Source organism: Folsomia candida, unplaced genomic scaffold (assembly GCF_002217175.1).
Source record: "Folsomia candida strain VU population unplaced genomic scaffold, ASM221717v1 Fcan01_Sc001, whole genome shotgun sequence".
Classification (NCBI taxonomy): Eukaryota; Metazoa; Arthropoda; class Collembola; order Entomobryomorpha; family Isotomidae; genus Folsomia; species Folsomia candida.
In genome coordinates, this window is record NW_019091193.1 from 8,178,271 (window position 1) to 8,197,417 (window position 19,147).

At 36.0% G+C, this 19,147-nt stretch overlaps 3 protein-coding genes across 6 annotated transcripts; 1 reads left to right on the forward strand and 2 right to left on the reverse strand.

Annotated features, from left to right (window-relative positions):
- Positions 1 to 95: 95 nt before the first annotated feature.
- LOC110841896 lies at positions 96 to 9,098 on the reverse strand. Of its 4 annotated transcripts, none has more exons than XM_035846543.1 (4): positions 8,962 to 9,098; positions 4,345 to 4,466; positions 3,966 to 4,256; positions 96 to 3,877 (listed from the first exon to the last, which is right to left on the reverse strand). In XM_035846543.1, the coding sequence occupies exon 4, from the start codon at positions 2,743 to 2,745 to the stop codon at positions 445 to 447; it is 2,301 nt and encodes a 766-aa protein (XP_035702436.1). In that variant the 5' UTR covers positions 2,746 to 3,877; positions 3,966 to 4,256; positions 4,345 to 4,466; positions 8,962 to 9,098; the 3' UTR covers positions 96 to 444. The 4 variants fall into 4 exon arrangements, with proteins under 4 accessions (XP_035702436.1, XP_035702437.1, XP_035702438.1 ...); XM_035846544.1 differs by lacking the exon at positions 8,962 to 9,098 and adding an exon at positions 7,680 to 8,447; XM_035846545.1 differs by lacking the exon at positions 8,962 to 9,098 and adding an exon at positions 7,680 to 8,443 and having other exon boundaries at positions 2,154 to 3,877.
- Positions 9,099 to 12,117: 3,019 nt separating this feature from the next.
- Positions 12,118 to 14,568, forward strand: LOC110841792. Its single transcript, XM_022087490.2, has 8 exons — positions 12,118 to 12,710; positions 12,787 to 13,054; positions 13,142 to 13,220; positions 13,292 to 13,414; positions 13,486 to 13,621; positions 13,703 to 13,767; positions 13,848 to 14,101; positions 14,178 to 14,568. Exons 1-8 carry the CDS (start codon positions 12,282 to 12,284, stop codon positions 14,396 to 14,398), a joined length of 1,575 nt encoding a protein of 524 aa, XP_021943182.1. The 5' UTR covers positions 12,118 to 12,281; the 3' UTR covers positions 14,399 to 14,568.
- A 323-nt stretch (positions 14,569 to 14,891) lies between these two features.
- Positions 14,892 to 16,826, reverse strand: LOC110841793. The gene is made up of 4 exons (XM_022087491.2): positions 16,485 to 16,826; positions 16,084 to 16,407; positions 15,655 to 15,999; positions 14,892 to 15,589 (listed from the first exon to the last, which is right to left on the reverse strand). The coding sequence occupies exons 1-4, from the start codon at positions 16,618 to 16,620 to the stop codon at positions 15,105 to 15,107; spliced, it is 1,290 nt and encodes a 429-aa protein (XP_021943183.1). The 5' UTR covers positions 16,621 to 16,826; the 3' UTR covers positions 14,892 to 15,104.
- Between the last annotated feature and the right edge of the window lie 2,321 nt (positions 16,827 to 19,147).

The following is a 19,147-nucleotide window of genomic DNA, read 5'->3' on the forward strand; positions in this document are numbered from 1 at the left end:
TGATATAACAACAATTTAATACAATAATTCAATGCTTTCGTACCATTCCTTTCAGTTCCATTCATATTATTTAATTGCATATCATGCCTCATGATTCTTGAACTATGTATTCATGGAGCGTATCGTTATTTATTTCTATTATTATTTCGTTACTTCGATTAAATATGCATTCACAATTTCAATTAGAATACAGTATTTAAAGTACCAAATTAAGAGTTAAAAAAATTATTTGCATATTTATCTGTATAGTTCCTATTCTTGCATGTACACATACAGACATAATCTATACATATTGCATAATCTAAAACAAAGTTTTTATTGCTCAGGAATTAATTTGATTTAAATGTTCATAATAACACTTGGATTTCTAAAATAAATAAATAAAAATGGCCATATACTTAATAATACATACATATATGCTCACATTAATTCTCTCTACATGACTTATTTAAAATACATCTCGACAAGGGACCATAAAAACGATACGGCTAATAGGACACCCCAAATAATAAAAACGGTTTGTATACTACCCGACAATGCCATGGCGTTCACGGCTTGGTCACCATCTTTAAAAATCTTGGCCAACAAATCTTTCACATTTTGCCTAGTGCGCACAACGCCCTTATTCAATTTCCTAAAATTACTCTCCCTTGCCTGTAATATTTTCTTATAAATTCCAGATTCTAGAATCTTGACAAAATTTTTGGGTACTTTTGACACAGATTGTTCAAAAAGTGCATAAATGTATTCGTAAAGAATGCTTTCTTTCGCTAAAGTAAAGTCTACCACGTTACTTGGATAATATTCTGTTAAATATTCTAGCTCATTCATTACTTTACCTTCATATTCTATGTACGCATACTTTTTATGACATTGAGTTATTAATTCTTCCAGTGCAAACTCTTGTGAGACTGATTCAGAAGTAGAGATTGAGAAGGGAGGAAATTTTTGCGTTTTTACGTGTAAACTGATCCCAAGCAAGTTTCTAAATCCCCTGTGGGAAGCGAAATCCACGTAGTTGACAACATCCAGAAGAAAAGTGTGAATCGTATGCCAAAACTTGTAATTAACAACATGACGAGGACTAGTCGTTTTAATTTGTGGAGTCAAGAATACAAAATGTTCTGAAGCCTGTGTGGTAATATTACTCTGAAAGTTCAATCCTATTGATGCATCTCCGATTTCCCAAACCCTTAAGGACTCCTTCATAAGTTGACCTTGATCAGCGGTTTCGTGATGTTGGGGGTAAGTTAGTAGATCTATAAAATATTCGTATTTTTTCAGAGGTGGAAGTGGTGAACTCAACTTCATTATGAAAATCCCAAGAAATGTATTCGTCAGTAAGATACACAAAAGTAGCCATAAAGTAAATACGAATCGTAATGTAGAACTGGTCCAAATTGACTTGTTAGATTTTTCGAAAATGTACGACTCTTCAAAAAGTGTAGCGCAAAGGAATAGAGCTACAACAGAAGAGCTTCGATTTTTTTCTATTTCGCTACCGGTGATGCAAAATCTAATGACAAAGTTTGCAAATGTTAACACAGTAGCAAGCGTGATCAAAATCGCAACCCATAACTCGGTCTGAAATGGGGCCACGTATATTTGAAAACTCAAATTAGTTTCTTTATAACATGTAAAAAATGTTAGTCCTTCCTGACGGATGAGATATTTGTCACTGTGTTGAATCATGGCTTGATAGGATAACACGTTTTGGATTAGTGTAAAATGTGGAGTTTGGTACATTTGTCGGCCCCATTTGATCACACAGTCGTTGGCTAGTTTGAAATCAATGCCACAATTGTGCTGTATTGTAGTATTTGCAGAGAGGAAAATACTGCTGAGAATATGGGCCATGTGGAAATTGAGGTTCGCCGTACCACTATTATTATCTTGATTTATTTTCTGAGAAAATGGATTTATTGAGCTGTATCGAATTAAATCAGTAATTCCTAAATGCGCCGAAGTTAGTGGAAATATCCCAGCGTCCCTTAAATTCCATCGGGTGGCTGGATACATAATGACTGACATTTTCTGAAACTTGAGAGGCTGAAGAAGATCAAGAGACGTCAACTCGTCCAAAATAATAGTGGTTGAGCAACGGAGGCACAAGTAGTAAATGTGAAATGATGAATTTTTTGAAGATACGAGAACAACGCCAATATGGTTGAGAGTTGTAATTGCGCTTATCCACTTGTATTTGTCCAAATTAATAATGGCTTCACGTAATTGGGCAACAGTAACGTTGGTGACGTACACGATGTAAGACTGCTCCATGTGAACGCTTTTGACATAGTTGTTCCATTGAGAGTTAAAACTCTTTGTTAGGTATCCGAAGTACGTAAGTAGCGAAGTCTTATCGTTAGAAGGAAATTGTAGCCATTTCTCCAAGTCGTCATGAGATAAGTGGGATCGAGCATTAGAAAATATTATGAAGACACAATTCATCCGAGGAACAAGGGTAGTCGTAAATGAATGAGACATATGTGGGGATAAATATACGTCGTACAAGAAAATGGTATACGTCTTGTCGATATTATCTCTTTGGTCGAAAATGTTGCTAACTAATATGGAATTGTGGACGATGTGCAAGTGGCAATGCGACACGATTCGAGATATATTTAGAATTTGATAAGAGATAATTTCATGAATTTCATAAAAGTGTGTCTCTTGAAATGACAGGAGGAACAAACTCACACTAAAATATGTACGCAACGGAAACTGACAAATTATAGATTTGCTCATTTTGTATGTATAGACGTGGATATAGTTTGCTGGAAACGTCACTTTACATATGTAGCCAAAATGTAATATGTGCCTTCGAAAATCCAATTAGTGAAGTAGCTAAAAGTAGAGTAAGTTCACAAATTGTGAAAGTTGCTATCGTGGATTACTTGACTTTTTGTACACCAATAAAATCAATACAATACAGGAAGAATTGAGGGACCATACATTCTTGAAGTCCAAGATCAACACTTCAACAATGGAAACAAGTACATGAATGCTTATGTAAGTTACGCAATGAAACCTTTTTACATTTCAATATTTACTTCCAATTTAATATCAAATTGAATTTGCACGTAACATAAAATATGTACATACTCATGAGATAATACTAAATTATGTATCTCAAAGTTTCACCGTAGAAATTTTGCATTCCTCTAGTGTCATGCTCGATGTACTCATATTTGATCAATCAATACACTTGAATTGCACTTGCTTCAAACAAATGCACGTAGATGATATATGATCTGCATGTCGCACCTTTTGGGAAAAATTATAATTTCTTGAGTCATAAAACTCTAGAAATTTAAATTATGTAAATATTTTTATCTGGATGAGACGTGCTTTAAAATATGCACGTAATTTATCAATCATATAAAGTATACACTGATTGATCTGTTCACATTATCCATCTTACTCGAAACTGACCAATAAATTGAGTGTCTGCACCATAAAATTATGTACACAAACTACAACTATCCAGCCAGTGAAGGTAAAAAATATGCCAGCTTTGCATGTCACCCTGTTGCGATTCCAGGTTTTGAACACCCTCCTATCAAACTTAGTCATCTTTGAGGTCTTGCATTCCCAGAAGTGTAAAACATTTTTCGAACTGGTTTCCAGCGTGGCAGCCATTTTAATCTGACTAAATGTTTCATATCCACACCGGAGAGCGCAGAATGGAAACACGGTGTTCGCTTTGAAGTCCACGTCCCAAAGTCGTATACTTCCAAACAGGAGGAGTGAACATATCGCTGCAATGAGAAGGGGGAAAACTGAGAGGTATGGTCTCAGGGCGTCATTGAGCAGGTCTATCATCCTTTTTATTTCAATATATGACCGGATTCCTGCTTTGAATGTGATACTTTGTTGCCTAAAAATAATCTTCCACTATATTCCTCATGCAAACTTGTGTTTGTTTAAATGTCGATGGTAGAATTAATGGGATTTCACATACATACCTCATCTTGACACACTTTTGAGCCCCCAGAGACACGCCGAGGTAGACGAATGACCAAGTAAGAAACGCCAAGAGAAATATAATTCCCATAAAGTATGCTTCCCAGAGGCCAAAGAGAAGTTTCCAACCGATAGTTCCAACATCATTGTCCGCGATGGATGTACACTTTAGTACGATTGAGCTTATCAGATTTGGGGCACATGGGGTGTGTACAGCCACGAGAGCATGCGGTACTGGATTCAAATAGAGGAGAAAAATGGCAAATGACAAGGCGTTTCCATCATTGAATTTTCTACAATTAAAAGAAATTACAAAAAGTTTTAAATTGCGAACTACAAAAATTGCAGAGTCATATGATTTCAGGAATGCATGATACTCACTCAGTGGACAGTTTATCCATTAAAGTATTTCCATACTGCATTACTTCTACTTGAAAAATATTGTTTTGCAAGGAAACAATTGATATCGTAGTGGACGCCAGAAGCCAAGCGAGATTCACGACCTACGTGAAAAGAGTTATTCGTATGTATAAGAATTGGGGTCTAATGAGCTTAAAATTAACTCGCCAATCTAGCCATTATTTGGATGCCTTATTTCTTGTAACCTTAACTTTAATAAAAACTAAAATGTTAACAGCAGCAGGACTCTTATACACTTAAAAGTAAGTTATTTTCATTTACGTATAGGACAAATAATTGATGATTATCCGAGGACGGCGCGAAGCGCCGGACGACGGATAATTGTAATTATCCGAAGTAATACGGAATCTTGAGGTATTAGTCAATTGGTAGTTGTCTCCTGACAAGCCCCAGCTCCCATCTATATAAAACACATAAAAAGAAAAGTGCCATGCATGCCCCGGGCTAGTATATCACCTCACAGTCCAAAAAACATTTTCGAATGAACAATCGGGTGGGTGGGTGAGGCGCTAATACCTCAAGATTCCGTATTACTTCGGATAATTACAATTATCCGTCGTCCGGCGCTTCGCGCCGTCCTCGGATAATCATCAATTAATCCTACAGTATACTCCATCTATCGGTATTAGTCAATTGGTAGTAATTCAAAGCTTCATGAGAAAATGCTACACAACAAGCAATTATGAATACATGTTTAAATCAACATTTATTATAACATTTATATTAAATATCATTAGCCATTCAATACAGCATTTGCAAATTCGTGTGTGTTTATAATAGGTCTACGATAATGTTTAGCAAAAACTTTGGAGTTATTACACCACCCAGCAGCTTTATAAATAGAATCAACACAAACTCCTCGTTCATGAGCTTTCGAGGTAGAAGAATGACGAAAACTATGACCTGAGTATACATTAATATTAATACCGGACTTATTTAATACTATTTTTAACCAACGACTAACCGTATCTCGAGAAACGGCCCCATAAGGGGTTCGTGTAGAAATGAACAGTTTATCTGTTTTCCGTATCTCTTTAGTTTTAGCTAAATAACATTTCAAGGTTTTAACTACACATAAGTTAATATCTAAAAAATTTGGTAAGGATAAAATTGTCGTACTACCTGGCTTACTAGACTTTAATTTATCATAAATTACGATTTCACATGAACCACTTTTAAAATTAATATTGGGAACACTTATAGCAGATAAGGTTTGTACTCGTTGGCCTGTGGTCAGGGCCAACAAGGCCACTAATTTATGTGACAAATCAATAATATTTAATTTCGAATTCTCGCCTAAATTTTTACAAAATTGAAGCACCAAGTTAGAGTCCCATGTATTTTCATATTTTGGTTTGGGGGGTCGACTGTTTGCTACCCCTTTTAATAGGCGACACACGACGGGATGAGTCCCTATATTTTGTCAACTTTCCCTATCATTGTAGAAAGACAAGATCTCATTGAATTAATTGAGGTATACCCTAATCCGTCGTCATGAAGTTTTGCAAGAAATGCTAAAATACTATTAATTGAAGGCCTCCAAACTGGGAGATTGTTAATGGTACAGTATTCCGTCCATTTTTTAAAATTTGAAGAATATTGTTTCCAGGTAGAATCCTGGCACGATGAACGGAGTAATTTTGTTACGTTCTCGGGGTACTGGTCGTTTTGCCACATAAAATTGACCACCGGAAAGTGAAAGCGTCAACTATTTCGGAATTTGGATCTGGAAACCAAGACGCAAATCTGGTACATTTAGCAGAATAAGTGGAGGCAAATTCATCGATTTCGGGCGTCCCGAAGTGATCACAAATAAGATTAAAGGATTTCAGATCTAAGGAATAATCCGTCTTATCAATCTCTTCCCTGGATTGTTTGTCCGCTATATAATTCTGCGAGGATTTGATATATGATGCAAATATCCAAATATTTCTTTCCTCACACCATTGCCAAAGGATTCTAGCCCATTTTAAATTTATTTCTGAGCGACATCCCCCAAACTTATTAATGTATGCTATAGTGGTGGTATTATCACTGCGAACTAGAATATTGCAATCAGATGAACTCGAGCATAATGATTTTAACCCATTAATCACTGCGATCAACTCTAGTGTATTTATATGAAGAAGCTTTTCGTCTGTTGACCAAAAACCTCGTGTAACTTGTGACTCAGTGTGGGCACCCCAACCAGTCGTAGACGAATCAGTGGTCAACGTCGAGACAAAGCGGTCCGATCTTATAGTTTCAAATGAATTTGGCAACTTTCTCTGCCACCACTGAATGTCTGCTCGACATTGTGCATTTATTGTGCATTTTCCATTATAATCGCCATTGCATTGAATTAATGCTGCATTTCTCAGCAATTCTAAGCTTCTTATGTAAGTACTCGAATAACGTATAGCAGGACTAGCTGCTACCAGATTCCCTACCAATTTAGCTAACTCTTGAATCTTAATTGTCTCCTTTTGTAAAACTTTCAAAATAATGTCGTTAATTTTAGTCACCTTGCGTGCAGGCAAAGAAATTTGCATGAGTTTCGAGTTATAAACAAAACCCAAGTATTCAACTACTTGGCTTGGAATTAGTTTAGATTTTTTCTCATTAATCGTAAATCCCAACCAAGTCAATAAACATTTAGTTGACCTTATATTCCTTAAACATTCCGATTTGTTTCTACCTGTTAGAAGTAAATCATCAAGGTATTGATTAGAAATAAACTTTCTCTTTCTTAATAATGCCATTATCCGTCTAAATATCTTAGTAAAAAGTCTTGGAGCACATGAAATTCCAAAGGCAAGGCAAGTAAATTGGTACAAATTACCTTCAAATTCAAATCTTAAAAATATTTGATCATCTGGGTGCACCGGAATGGCATGATAAGCATCCGTTAGGTCTAAAGTTGTCATCCAACAATTATTTTCTATAATACTAATAACTGATTTTAAATTTTCCATTTTAAAATGAGGAGATAGAATATACTCATTCAAAGATTTAAGATTGATCACTAATCTGTAAGAATTTGGCTCCTTCTTTGGGACAAGAAATATTCTTGAAACAAATTGACCTTCGCAAGGCAACACTTTAACAACTGCACCAGTATCTAATAAAGTTTGTACACATTTTCTAGCATATGGTAACTCTACCTCAGAAAATCGAAATGGCTCTGGTGCATTACTTTGGCATGGAATACTCACAAATGGTATGCGAAAATTTTCGATTGCCTCTAGAGTTTCCTTGTCTTTCGTAATTTTCTCCCAATTTTTTAAATATAAACTTAATTTTCTTGCCCTGCTTACATTTACTGCGATCGACTCGGTGGTCTCCATTGAGGTCGCAGCATCGATCCTCTTGGGTTGAATTGCGTGAAGTTTTGTCTGTGATTGAATCGCGGGCCCCCTCGGCTGTAGGAGGCCCGATTGTAGTTTAAATATGTACCTCTTGAGGAATTAGTGAAAGTATTTTGGGGTCTGTTTGAAAAACGGGAAAATCCTCTCCGGTTTGTGGGCGTCCTGATAACAGTGGCAGCTGCTCTAGCGGCTTTGATGGTGTCACAAACATTGTCTCCAAACAGCAGCTCAGGTGTTGATGGCGTGTTACAAACTGCCACAATTTCAGTGCTTCATGCAGGCTTAATATCCTGCTTCCGCTTAATATTGATATCTTGGCTCAATTTTGAATTCAATGTTGCAGCTTGCATCTTTTTCGAATTCAACATCACTTTTTCTGCTAAATGAGCCAATGCAACAGTTTAGCTCGATAGGATTGTTAACATTTGTTGGGATTGGAAATCTCCTTGCTTTGATTTTTGAGGCAATACGGTCCAAATTTCTGGGTTTACCCTTGGAACTCCGAGAAGTTTGCAATTAGCTGGTGTAAGAAAGGGTTTCCTCAATTCTTCGATTTTCTCTTTAGATAACACTGTTTTTCCCAAATTCGAAAAAGAACTGGCCACGTTAACATGCAAATCCGGTCCAAATTCCGGTTCAATCTGACTTTCATTTAATATATCTAAGAGCTCAGATGTCGGTCCATCGTCAACGAGAGTGGAATCATCGATCACTTCTATGAACAGATATCATCTCTGAATACCTCTTTTATATTAATATTCCAATATTTCCAAACCTTTTTCATGTTGGAGTAAGCTTTGCATTGTGTCGTCAACAACGTCGACTGATTTCTGTTGGCTATTATTTTGCGTACCCAGCAAAATTTCCTTAATTTGCCTAATCTCATTAGGCAGTGACTGAAATTCAGCAATTGCTTTTGAATGAGAGGCCAAAACGGACACTTTCCTCTTTTTCGGTTTGGGCGGACCAGCGGTCACGTCATCAGCACTAACGATTATAATAACAACACATGTTCAAGTTTGACTTTTTAAGTTTTCAGTGCTTTTTAATTTTTTTTTTTTTAATGAGGGACTACGTCCTCTCAAAAAATATATTTGAGGTAACCACGTTATCCTCTTTCTCTAGAGTGACTACGTCATCTCTGTTATGTGCGACAACGTCGTCACAAAAGTTTTTTTTAAATATATAACTATTTGCCCTTAGGTTAAAAATAATAGCAAACATGGCTTACCTGTCCCCCTTGCCGGTTGACGACATCTTGATTTGCACAAGGTCAAATATTGAACGAAATATCACGAGAAAAATATCACGAGCTAAAATTTAGTGATGTGAGCTGGGTCTGCATCAAAAAGACTGTGAGGTGATATACTAGCCCGGGGCATGCATGGCACTTTTCTTTTTATGTGTTTTATATAGATGGGAGCTGGGGCTTGTCAGGAGACAACTACCAATTGACTAATACCGATAGATGGAGTATACTGTAGGATTAATTAGAATTTATTTTAAAATATCTATTCAAAGCATAAGATTTATTCTGATCAATTTAAACCATATTGTTTTACCAAAAAAACAGGAAATGCAACATGTTGACTCATATGTACAATGTAAACTAGTAAAAACAATAGCGCATTTTGACCTTCATGAAGAGGGGAAATTCCTCCCGACCTTGGCCCACTTGACTCCACAGTCGGAAAAACGAAAACGTGGTAATTGTGCATAAAACCACACTGTGCAAATTAATGAGCAATTGATCCCGTCTGCTTTCCCTTGATGGGATAGAAAATCGTCTCAACTTCTCATTCCAATTGAACGGAAGTACTTTTATGGTGCAAGCAAATCTTATAATTTTCAAATACAAAGTGAATGATGATGATGGTTCCATTATTTTGAGAATGTTTAATTTGCTTGAACGAAATAGTGTAAAGTCTGGGCTAAAGGAAAAGGAAATTTGATTGAGCAATGCATTGCGAGTGAAAACGCGCACTTGACGAGTAGATTGATCTTTTTATAGAATAATTTCTAGGTAAGGCTAGGTTAGATAAGCTTTATTTTTCGCATCTCTACGTAAATATGTAATTATTTATGAGTGCACAATTAACTAACTAAGCGAAAGATCGCATGATTATGGGGAAAGGACTGGAAACAATGGGAAAACTTCATAAATAATTGTTAACGGTTTTGTGTGGCCCCTTATTGTGTCTGTGTCTGTGGGCGTTGCATGGTTGCATTAAATACTTATTGCCAGGTACATAAATATATGCATAACTTGGCGAATATTTGCATGTTAGCAAAAACTAAAAGAAAGCATCCAACTGTGTTGTTTCATTCGTCATAAATATGCCCCGTGGTCTGAGATGTAGACAGTGCACAGTATTAATAGCAGTGCAAAGCTCATGATTTAGCTCAGAAGATTGAGCTAAATCGATACAGGATTGACATGGTCTGAATGATTCGTAATCGTTGGTTATGGCTGAAAATTATATCATTTCACAATTCTGAAACTATTTACTGAGTGAAAGTGATCAAGCGGTGTTTATTCGCATTTACATATCTGCATAGGTACATATGTAATGTCTATGCGTAAATAAATGGATTATACGGACTAGAACTTATTTAGGTTTTAGCACTGTTGCCTTGATGACGTCCTTCCCCGTAATTTAGAAATTATTTTATTTTGTTTAACCTACCGTAAGCTATTTACCCCCCACGATGCCTCACCCTATTCAATATGCGTAAATCAATTACGACATAACCTACTCCTATGTCTACGAAGTAAATTATGCCTTGTTTGCTCTATTTTCACGGGTTTTAAATTAATGAGGCTAATGTAATACGTGATAAATGTTGAGGTCATATGCCCAAAATGTCTGGAAGCTCTAGCATTATGCAACTCCAAAATTGCTCTTTTGGTCACAAATTTTGTCACAAATGTGACATGCAAATAGTGTTTAACTTTGTCAAATGCTGGTCATTGTGAGTTGCCCAAGATATTTCTGTAATTCTGCATGCCTACATGTGTTAGAGTGTAGCATTTTTGCCTTTGTCGTGATACGAGGGAAAATTTATCAATTCTCAGTAATTTGAAGGTTCTCTCCTTTTTCTTAGATGAGGTTTTAGTTTCTACAAGAAAAAATAGCCTATTTATGCAATAGGGTTTTAAAAACTTATTGTACTTGGCAATTTGGTAGGTCGACTGTCTATTTTTTCTGCTTAAAATGCAATGATCCACTGATGCTCAAAATATCAAAATTCTATGTCACTCAATGAGGATGAAATTTGATAAGCACTCGTGTTTTGTCTCATCTAGGCTTTCTTTTTCTGGGTTTGATTTATGCATTAAATTAAATCATAGGATGGTGAACTCGGTTTCAGCCAGAAAGAATAAATGGGACGGGATTTCTGTCCCGAATGTAGTTTATACTTATACACAGCTAGTCAGTCACTACGAAGGAATTCCCAAAAGATTAAAATTAATGATTCCATCTTGTGAATGTGCATATTTATGTAAGTATCTGAGCCGAAAATTACAGTAATTTACTACGGCCGCTAGTCTTCCAAGTTCTTTCAAAGAGTAGATATTTTGAAATTTTCGTTGATAATTGACATGAGTTTAACTTAAAACTGGAAGGGATAAAAGATTTAGAACTGAAAACATTTGCAAAATTCGCATACCTTTGAATATGTATAAGTTTCATATAATAAATACAAGAATTATTCTAAGGAATTGGACAGATTTTCTAATGACAATCATTTTCAATTAGCTTCAATTATCTCTCAAATTAGTTATTTTAATCCCTAAATGTTCACATGTATATGTGTCTAGTACAACTGCATGACAAAGCGTCATTTCATTACTACACGATTGATTATTAGTCTCATTGTAATGAAAAATTCGTGACATGAAAACATTAGTTAGCAAGCAGCCAAACTCATTGAGGCATGGAATCCATGATGGATGGCATGGATCTAAACGAAACTGGACAGAACTGGAATCACATTGCCATTAATCAAATCAAATCTCTTCTCTGAAACTCTACATTTTCTTCTGAGAATAGCAAAGTAAAATGCATTTCATAAAAGAGTACACAATAAAAAAAACTGCAGACCAGCAGTACAACATAGTACTTCAAACATTCATAAGGCGTATGCATGTATGTCTGACTGTCATTATTAAGCTGAAAACTTTACACTTTCATTCTTACAAGATCACGAATGGATTGCCAGAGGCAGTTTGTCTTCGCAGTTGATTTGTGGTGACATGGGAATATACAAATGATGACAAAAAGACGAAAACTCTATCGAATGCAGAAAAAACCTCTACGGGTGACTTTTGTATAATCCGCAAAAACTATTTAGAAAGAAGACGTCAGGATGAAGACTATTAATGACCACAGAGCAGAAGGAGAGAGACTAATCCAACCACCCCCTAATTTATTCCAGCGCATATGCGTTTAATTTTCATAATACATAGAATTGTCATACCCTAGAACTCAGTCTTGCATAATCTTTGACTGAATGTAGTGGTCTATAGAGTTCAAAATTATTTATAAAATGGAATTGTCCACAAAACTCAAATTAGGACTGATTTATTTAATAACCGGAATAATTCTTGCTATTCCATTCATCCTGTTTGATTTTTCGCAAGAAAGTTGTGCCGCTAATTTATCTGCAAATAAGGACAAAGAAAGTAAAGGAAACTTCAATCATAACTTTTCTCAAAGTGACATCACTCAAAAATTATTTGAGATTATTGACAAGTTGCAAAATGGCGTGATTACCTATACCGACGATGACGGTATGGTTGAAGAGGATGTTAACAACGCTAACAACACCAACGACGCGTGGCATCAAAATACATCCTCCTCAACAACTAGCAATGACCATTGTGAATTGAGCGACATTGAGAAATATTCGCCACTTTTGTTTAGCGAAGAACAAGTGCGACGAAATGTTAATGACTGGCTTCTCAAAAATGGAAAGGTACATTTGCACACATATGCATCCAACCAAGGAAAATATTGCTATCCAAGTTTCATAATTTTGTAATCCCTGTAAGGACTCTCTCTACAACCGCGTCCGTCTCACCCGAATCGGATGGGCAAATGATTGGGTCCAACTTTTTAGCGCCACGCTGGTCTTTTTAACATACGCGACGCTGTGGGAGGGTCACTCGTTTCATGCCTGGGCCCAATTTTACTTCGTCTCCCTGGAATTGCTGCAGCGGTCTGTGAATATCCTGCAAACAACGGCATTCCACTGGGACTACGCGTCAGTTTTACTCAGTCATTATGATCCACATTATTTGCAGTATTGTTCACTTGTTGGTGAGTGGAAGATAGGAAAAACAATTTTTATATGTATGCTGTCAAACTGAAATGTTTTAAATTGTGAAATTATTGTATTTCTGGTAGATTTGTTCTGTTACTATGTTCCTCTGTCGCAGTTGTTCTGCTTGACTGCTCTGATATACCATGTATGGAAAACTTTTGGGTAAGAATGCGTGATAAAATATTTTTATATATTTTGCAGACTAACTTTAAGCTGTATATTGCTAATTTCAGAAAAGATACTCTGGTAGCAGATTCGCGAAATGAGAAGAGATACATCCAATTTGCAGTATTTGGAATATTTGTCCCAGCAATCTACACCAGTTTGGGCTTCTTTATGCATCACATGACCCCAGGGTACGTAGCAAATCTTTTTGCTAAGTTGCTAATTGCAATGAAAAAATTAGTGAAATTATAAATTTACACAGCGGTTATCTTTGTCATCCATCTTTTGAGACCATATCGGACCTCATGCTCTACTTGGTGTATCGTTACACTCCTAGCGGAGTTTTGATTTTGCTGAACTTTTACCTCATTTCTCGTACTCAAGGGGCACTTGATAAGGTAAATATAGTTTATATTATTACCATTTTTTCTTGAAGAAACCTTATTAATTATCAATTTAATAATTTCTCTTTCGACAAGGTTAAGAGAGAGTGCAGAGTTGTCCGAAAACAGTGTTCGAATCCAACTTCCAAACCAACAAATAGGTTTGTGACCAAAATAAAATGCGTAGAAATGTTTTATTATCTGTAAATATATGAATTAACACCACCATCGCTATGCATAGATTGAACCTTTATTTGAAACTGCTCTGGATTCTCTGCATCTTGACACTCCTTCTGAAACCATTTTCCAGAACAATGATGGCGTTTGGAGTACATTTGGAACAATATGACGGCGGATACACCAACATGGCATTGTACATTCTATCACGGACACATAGTTGCATTCTCCTATTTGTTCTCCTTAATCATGCTCCCACCCGCGTTGGGCTGGAGAGGGTGGAGAGAAGCTTGTCGGAATCAATTCAGGATGAAAATGGTACATAATTTGCCTGTTAAATATAACAATGAAAGATAAAATTACGTAATGTTAATCTCTTTTGATGGGATAATAGACAATATGAAAGGGAAACAAAAAATGGCAAATCCCAGCAGTAAAAAGGATCACGGTTTTCTTGGCTACGTTGGAATCAAGCTGAGAATAATTATGACTCAATTTCTGCTTCAACTTTGCTACCTCTGCAGCGGTCGACTTTGTTTTGTCTCCTGGAAGAGAATTGTGAGAAAGAAGAAAGTCCTGAGTGAAGAACACTCGGAAAGCTCGAGCACGGCTTAAAAAATCGAAACGGAGAAACCCAAGGATATAAAGTGGAGCAAGATCATAGTTTTCTGGACATGATTTTAAGATATGTATTTGGATAGATGGGCACATGAGGATGGGATGGCAAATATATGTGTACAAATTTTTACTCTTTTAATAAAAAGTAATTATTCTCAGCGTAAATACATAGTTAGTTCTTAGCAATCCTTGGGCTAGGTTGACAATTTTTGAAAAGTTGAGGAATAATAATTTCACAACAGTTATGCATATACAAAGCAGAAAGATATTACAAAAGAACCATACATAATTGTACACTCTGTCAGTATGACGGCTTTTTTGACGCTGGAAAAGGTTTGCACATCAAAAACCCTGAATGTTTGCCTTATTCGCGATAAAATTTGTGGTTTACAGGGCCACAAAAAGAAGGTGAACATACTTATTTACTTAAATATTTATATTATAAAACAGGATAATTTTAAAGTAGAATAAATATCCAATGCGTGTTTTATGGTGATACATAATTTATTACAATTATTACAAACAGAGCGATATTTCTTAACAAAGGCTGGATAGTATAATAAATTACCTGCTAACACGCAATTACTAATAGATTATGTACATTCTTAATTGTCATTGTAGTGCAAATCTGTGAGCCACTTAAGTAGAAAGAAGCACTGTTAACATTTACCCCGGATAATATATGACGACTCGTACACACTTTTTAAGTTTGCAATTTATAAACGACATTGAACCGTTCTGCATTGACCCCATAACAAACTCTTTCATACTTTGAGAAATATGCCCCGATCACTGCCCCGAAAACGAATAGTATCAGACCACCAAATACGAGGAAAACGATGGTCCATGCAGCAAAAGACCGTGGCGTGTCAATCTGATCGACGGGTGAATAGTTCATTTTGGTTTCTCCATTCGAATTCGATGTACTAGTTTCTTTCACAATAGAATGATTTGTAGAACAAAGTTGCAGTGATTTTGGTCTCACGGGGGTAGTTAAGGTCAGAAGTCTTTCTGTGTAATAGTCCTTTGGCATTCCGCTCGTTTGAAGTGTGTATGACCCTGCCTTATTTTGACAATCGCGTTGTGCATACAAAATTACACATTGGTCGTAAGTCCGGATGGATACGAGCAATTGAGTTTCATTCAGAGTGACGCAACCGTTGGTCAAGTTTATATTGGCAGAATTTCCTTCCAGACAAAAATTGTAAGTTACCGTTACAAGCTAATAAATCATATTGACTCAAGTGTCTCACCGTAATATCCAAAGAAATCATACACGGTGACCACATTGTCCCCCGGAGTTTGTTCCGGGGCTGGTTTCACTTGTGGAATTGTTTTATTACAAAATCTTCCACACATTGAAACTGCTACCGTGTTCAGCGCGTAGTGATCTTCCCCTACTCCCCAATACCACAAGTCATGTAGGTGTGGATAACCGGGTCGAAATTGGGTAAATTCCCATCCACAGGATGAATCGCTGTGTAGTTCTACACAAGAATTGGACTCCTTTCCAGAAATTTGTATGGATTCCCAAAGCTTGCGGGGTGGAGGGACGAGGATACATTCGTCACCTTGAACGATTAGAGTGGTTGCATTACCTGTAAAATGGAATGCAATTAAGTAGAAACTATTTATAACATTTGAATGTTGTTTATATTAAATAAATATTCAGGTGGCAAAACCTTCGAAATTCTCGTCATCATATAACGTTATGAGAACGGAAGGATCTGTGGCACCTTCCCAATTTCTTGGGTCGCATTTATCGAAACATGGTCCTATCGACCTAACTAACAAGTCTTCTTTGATTAGATTCCCATCTTCCCATTTGTGACGAGACGGTCCGTATAAACGCTCCATACGACCTGCGACATATCGTATGTACGGTCCAGTGCAATTTTCTTGATGGTAAATGTTGAAACAATTCCCGTTCGCCACGATTGAGTGAACTCGCCCATTTGAAGTGTTCGGGATGGTTGGGTTGCAATAAGTGACATTGTAGTCTTTGGCTATACATTTTAACGATTAAATAAACTGTAAAACTTTGCTCATTCAGAGCGGAAAACATATTAAGCAAATTATTTACCCGAGGAAGCCGAGTATGATGTAGAAATCTGAATAATGCCCGAAGGCGGGACGCCAGCAGCAAATTTGCAAAATTCAATCAGAACAATTGCAGACAGAATGATTTGATCAAATGTCACCAGTGTATGTAGTTTCATAGTTGATTTAATTATCGGGAAATAGAAAATGGACAAAAGTGTGAGTGAACCGGTTATGTGGAATTGAATGTGGTTTTAAAATGGGTGGATAAAATCAGAGGATATGGTAGAATTTTGGTAAATAATAAATTGTTCATGTCTTAAGAACTTGACACTTACGGAGAACTGACGGACCAAATTAGAGCATGGATTGTATTGCATAGAGCGAGGATGAACTGTCTGTGATGAACTTTGACATTTTAATAATCTGCATATGATTCGACTTATAAATGTTTAATAATGAACACTTTATGATAAGGTGTATACATATAAATTCATATATATGTATAGTTGTGATTCATGGGGTACATATTCAAGACAGTTAAAAAGGGGCAGCATACACTGATTGTTGCGTTCGAGATGGATTCGTACATATTTGGTAATAGTCCATACGAGTAGATGGACACTTTTCCTGGTAATAATTACTCTGAGAGTAGAGCTTCAAATTGCAATGTGTGACACAAAGTCAATAAATCTCATTTCTGAGCACTTTATGTCTGTTTTCAAAAGTCATACATGCATGAATGTATTCCAGTAAAATTCTTCATATATTTGACTATTCTGTATTAAATTATAGCAATATATAAATATACGATTATGATTGGCATAGTCTGATGTATGCATGTAGATATATATGTGTAGCACGTATCCAATAGCACCTGCACTGACAAATTATCTTCTTCAACACGTTGATAATTTGTTATTTGACAAATTAAACGGTTGCTTGATAGTTTCCGAATCTCAAAATGTTCGATGACTTGTGTGACTAATGCCTTGAATATGGTTAGTATAAGTTCAATAAAAGGTCAAAATTTATGCATTTTGCTGGATTACCACTGGTCAACCTTACCAATTTACATGAATGTGTGCATACCTACATAGATATACACATATACATATATACATGCATATGTACTATGTACATGTGTTGTGTAAATTACCTCAACTCATCCGTCCAAATTCCACCCTAAGCATGTTCAATCCTATAAAAAACGTATATTTAAATGTATGTTGTATATATATTGAGGAGCTGAAGATCAGTTATGGATCATTAAGACGAAGAGTAATAGTTTCTATTTATTAAAACGTTGACTTTAGCACTCAAATTATGATTACAGTTTTGTAATGCTTTATCTGCATATGTACACTACTTGTTGTAAATCTTTCATTCGTTAACTCAAGATTACACAAGGTTTGGTCAAATTTTATTATTATTGAAGTATTGTTATGCTCTCCACCTGTCGCGTATTAAATATTCGTTTAGGTTCATGGCCAGGACATGTCAATGAACAAATATACTTATTGAATGGACCAAAAAAGATAAGATGACTATCTTTGGAAATTTAAAACCAAATTTTCGCATCCCATTTTGAATCATCTAGTAGATGTTTAAAGACAGTTCTGTAGCTATCGAAATAATTCAACAACCTTAAATTATGGCCTAACTACATAGACATCAAGTCCTCCTTAATTACATACGGAGTAAATTATTTTATTATATGAGGAAGTAAACATCCTATATATGCAAATATTTGACCATATCATGGATAAAACTCCAATAAAACATCTGTACATAGACACATAGAATCTAGTTATAATCAGGATGCTCCCACAGGTAGTTTTTAATTTACATGCAGCACCAATACCTGTGCATTTTTAAGTACAACAGTCTGTCACGTCAATAATGCGGAATCTTCTAGTTATGTAGGTAGATATGCAATCTATGCATGAAATACCACAATATGTTGTGAATATATCTGCCCAAAAATGCTATATGACGTCCTTTTTACTCATTTCCCTTGAACAGAGTGCAAAATCAAGGCCCACTTCTTCTTCTTCTAGTCTTACACTTAAATACTAATAAGCAATGAACAGAATCGCGTTTCATAACAAGTAGCCGTTTATGCATCCTCATCATGATAACAACACGACCACGACCACTGATTCCTGGAATTAATAAGCCGAGTAACTACATATTAGCCATTATAGCTTGGGTGCTATTGAGTATTGAACCTTTGCTGTAAAAAGTGTATGCAAAATGCAAATATGAAAATTATAGGTGGTTAGGCTAGCATGATGTGGACCTGGTTTGATTAACACGGCATTTACACGTGTATGAAATTTATAATCCGAGTTTATCGCTGGTTCCCACAAGCAGCAAAGTTGAAACATCAGCAAATTCGTCTTATACTGAGGGTAGTCCACATCCGTGAAAACGTTTTTGACCTTCAATATCTTTGGCGCTAGTAGAAATTTTGAATTGAAATTTTTACAATTTGTTCACCTTATAGTCAGCATTATGGGTGCAAAATTTCAATTCGCTAGTCCAAATGGCGCCAGAGATATTTGCATACGAAAAAATAGTGATGTTCTAAAACTGCCCAAAACTGCATAAATTTTACGTTTCAGAATATTTTTAAAACCTTCTAGAATTGTGAATTGTTTATGGAATTTTATGTGGGTGGTATGAAAATTTTTGGCATCTATG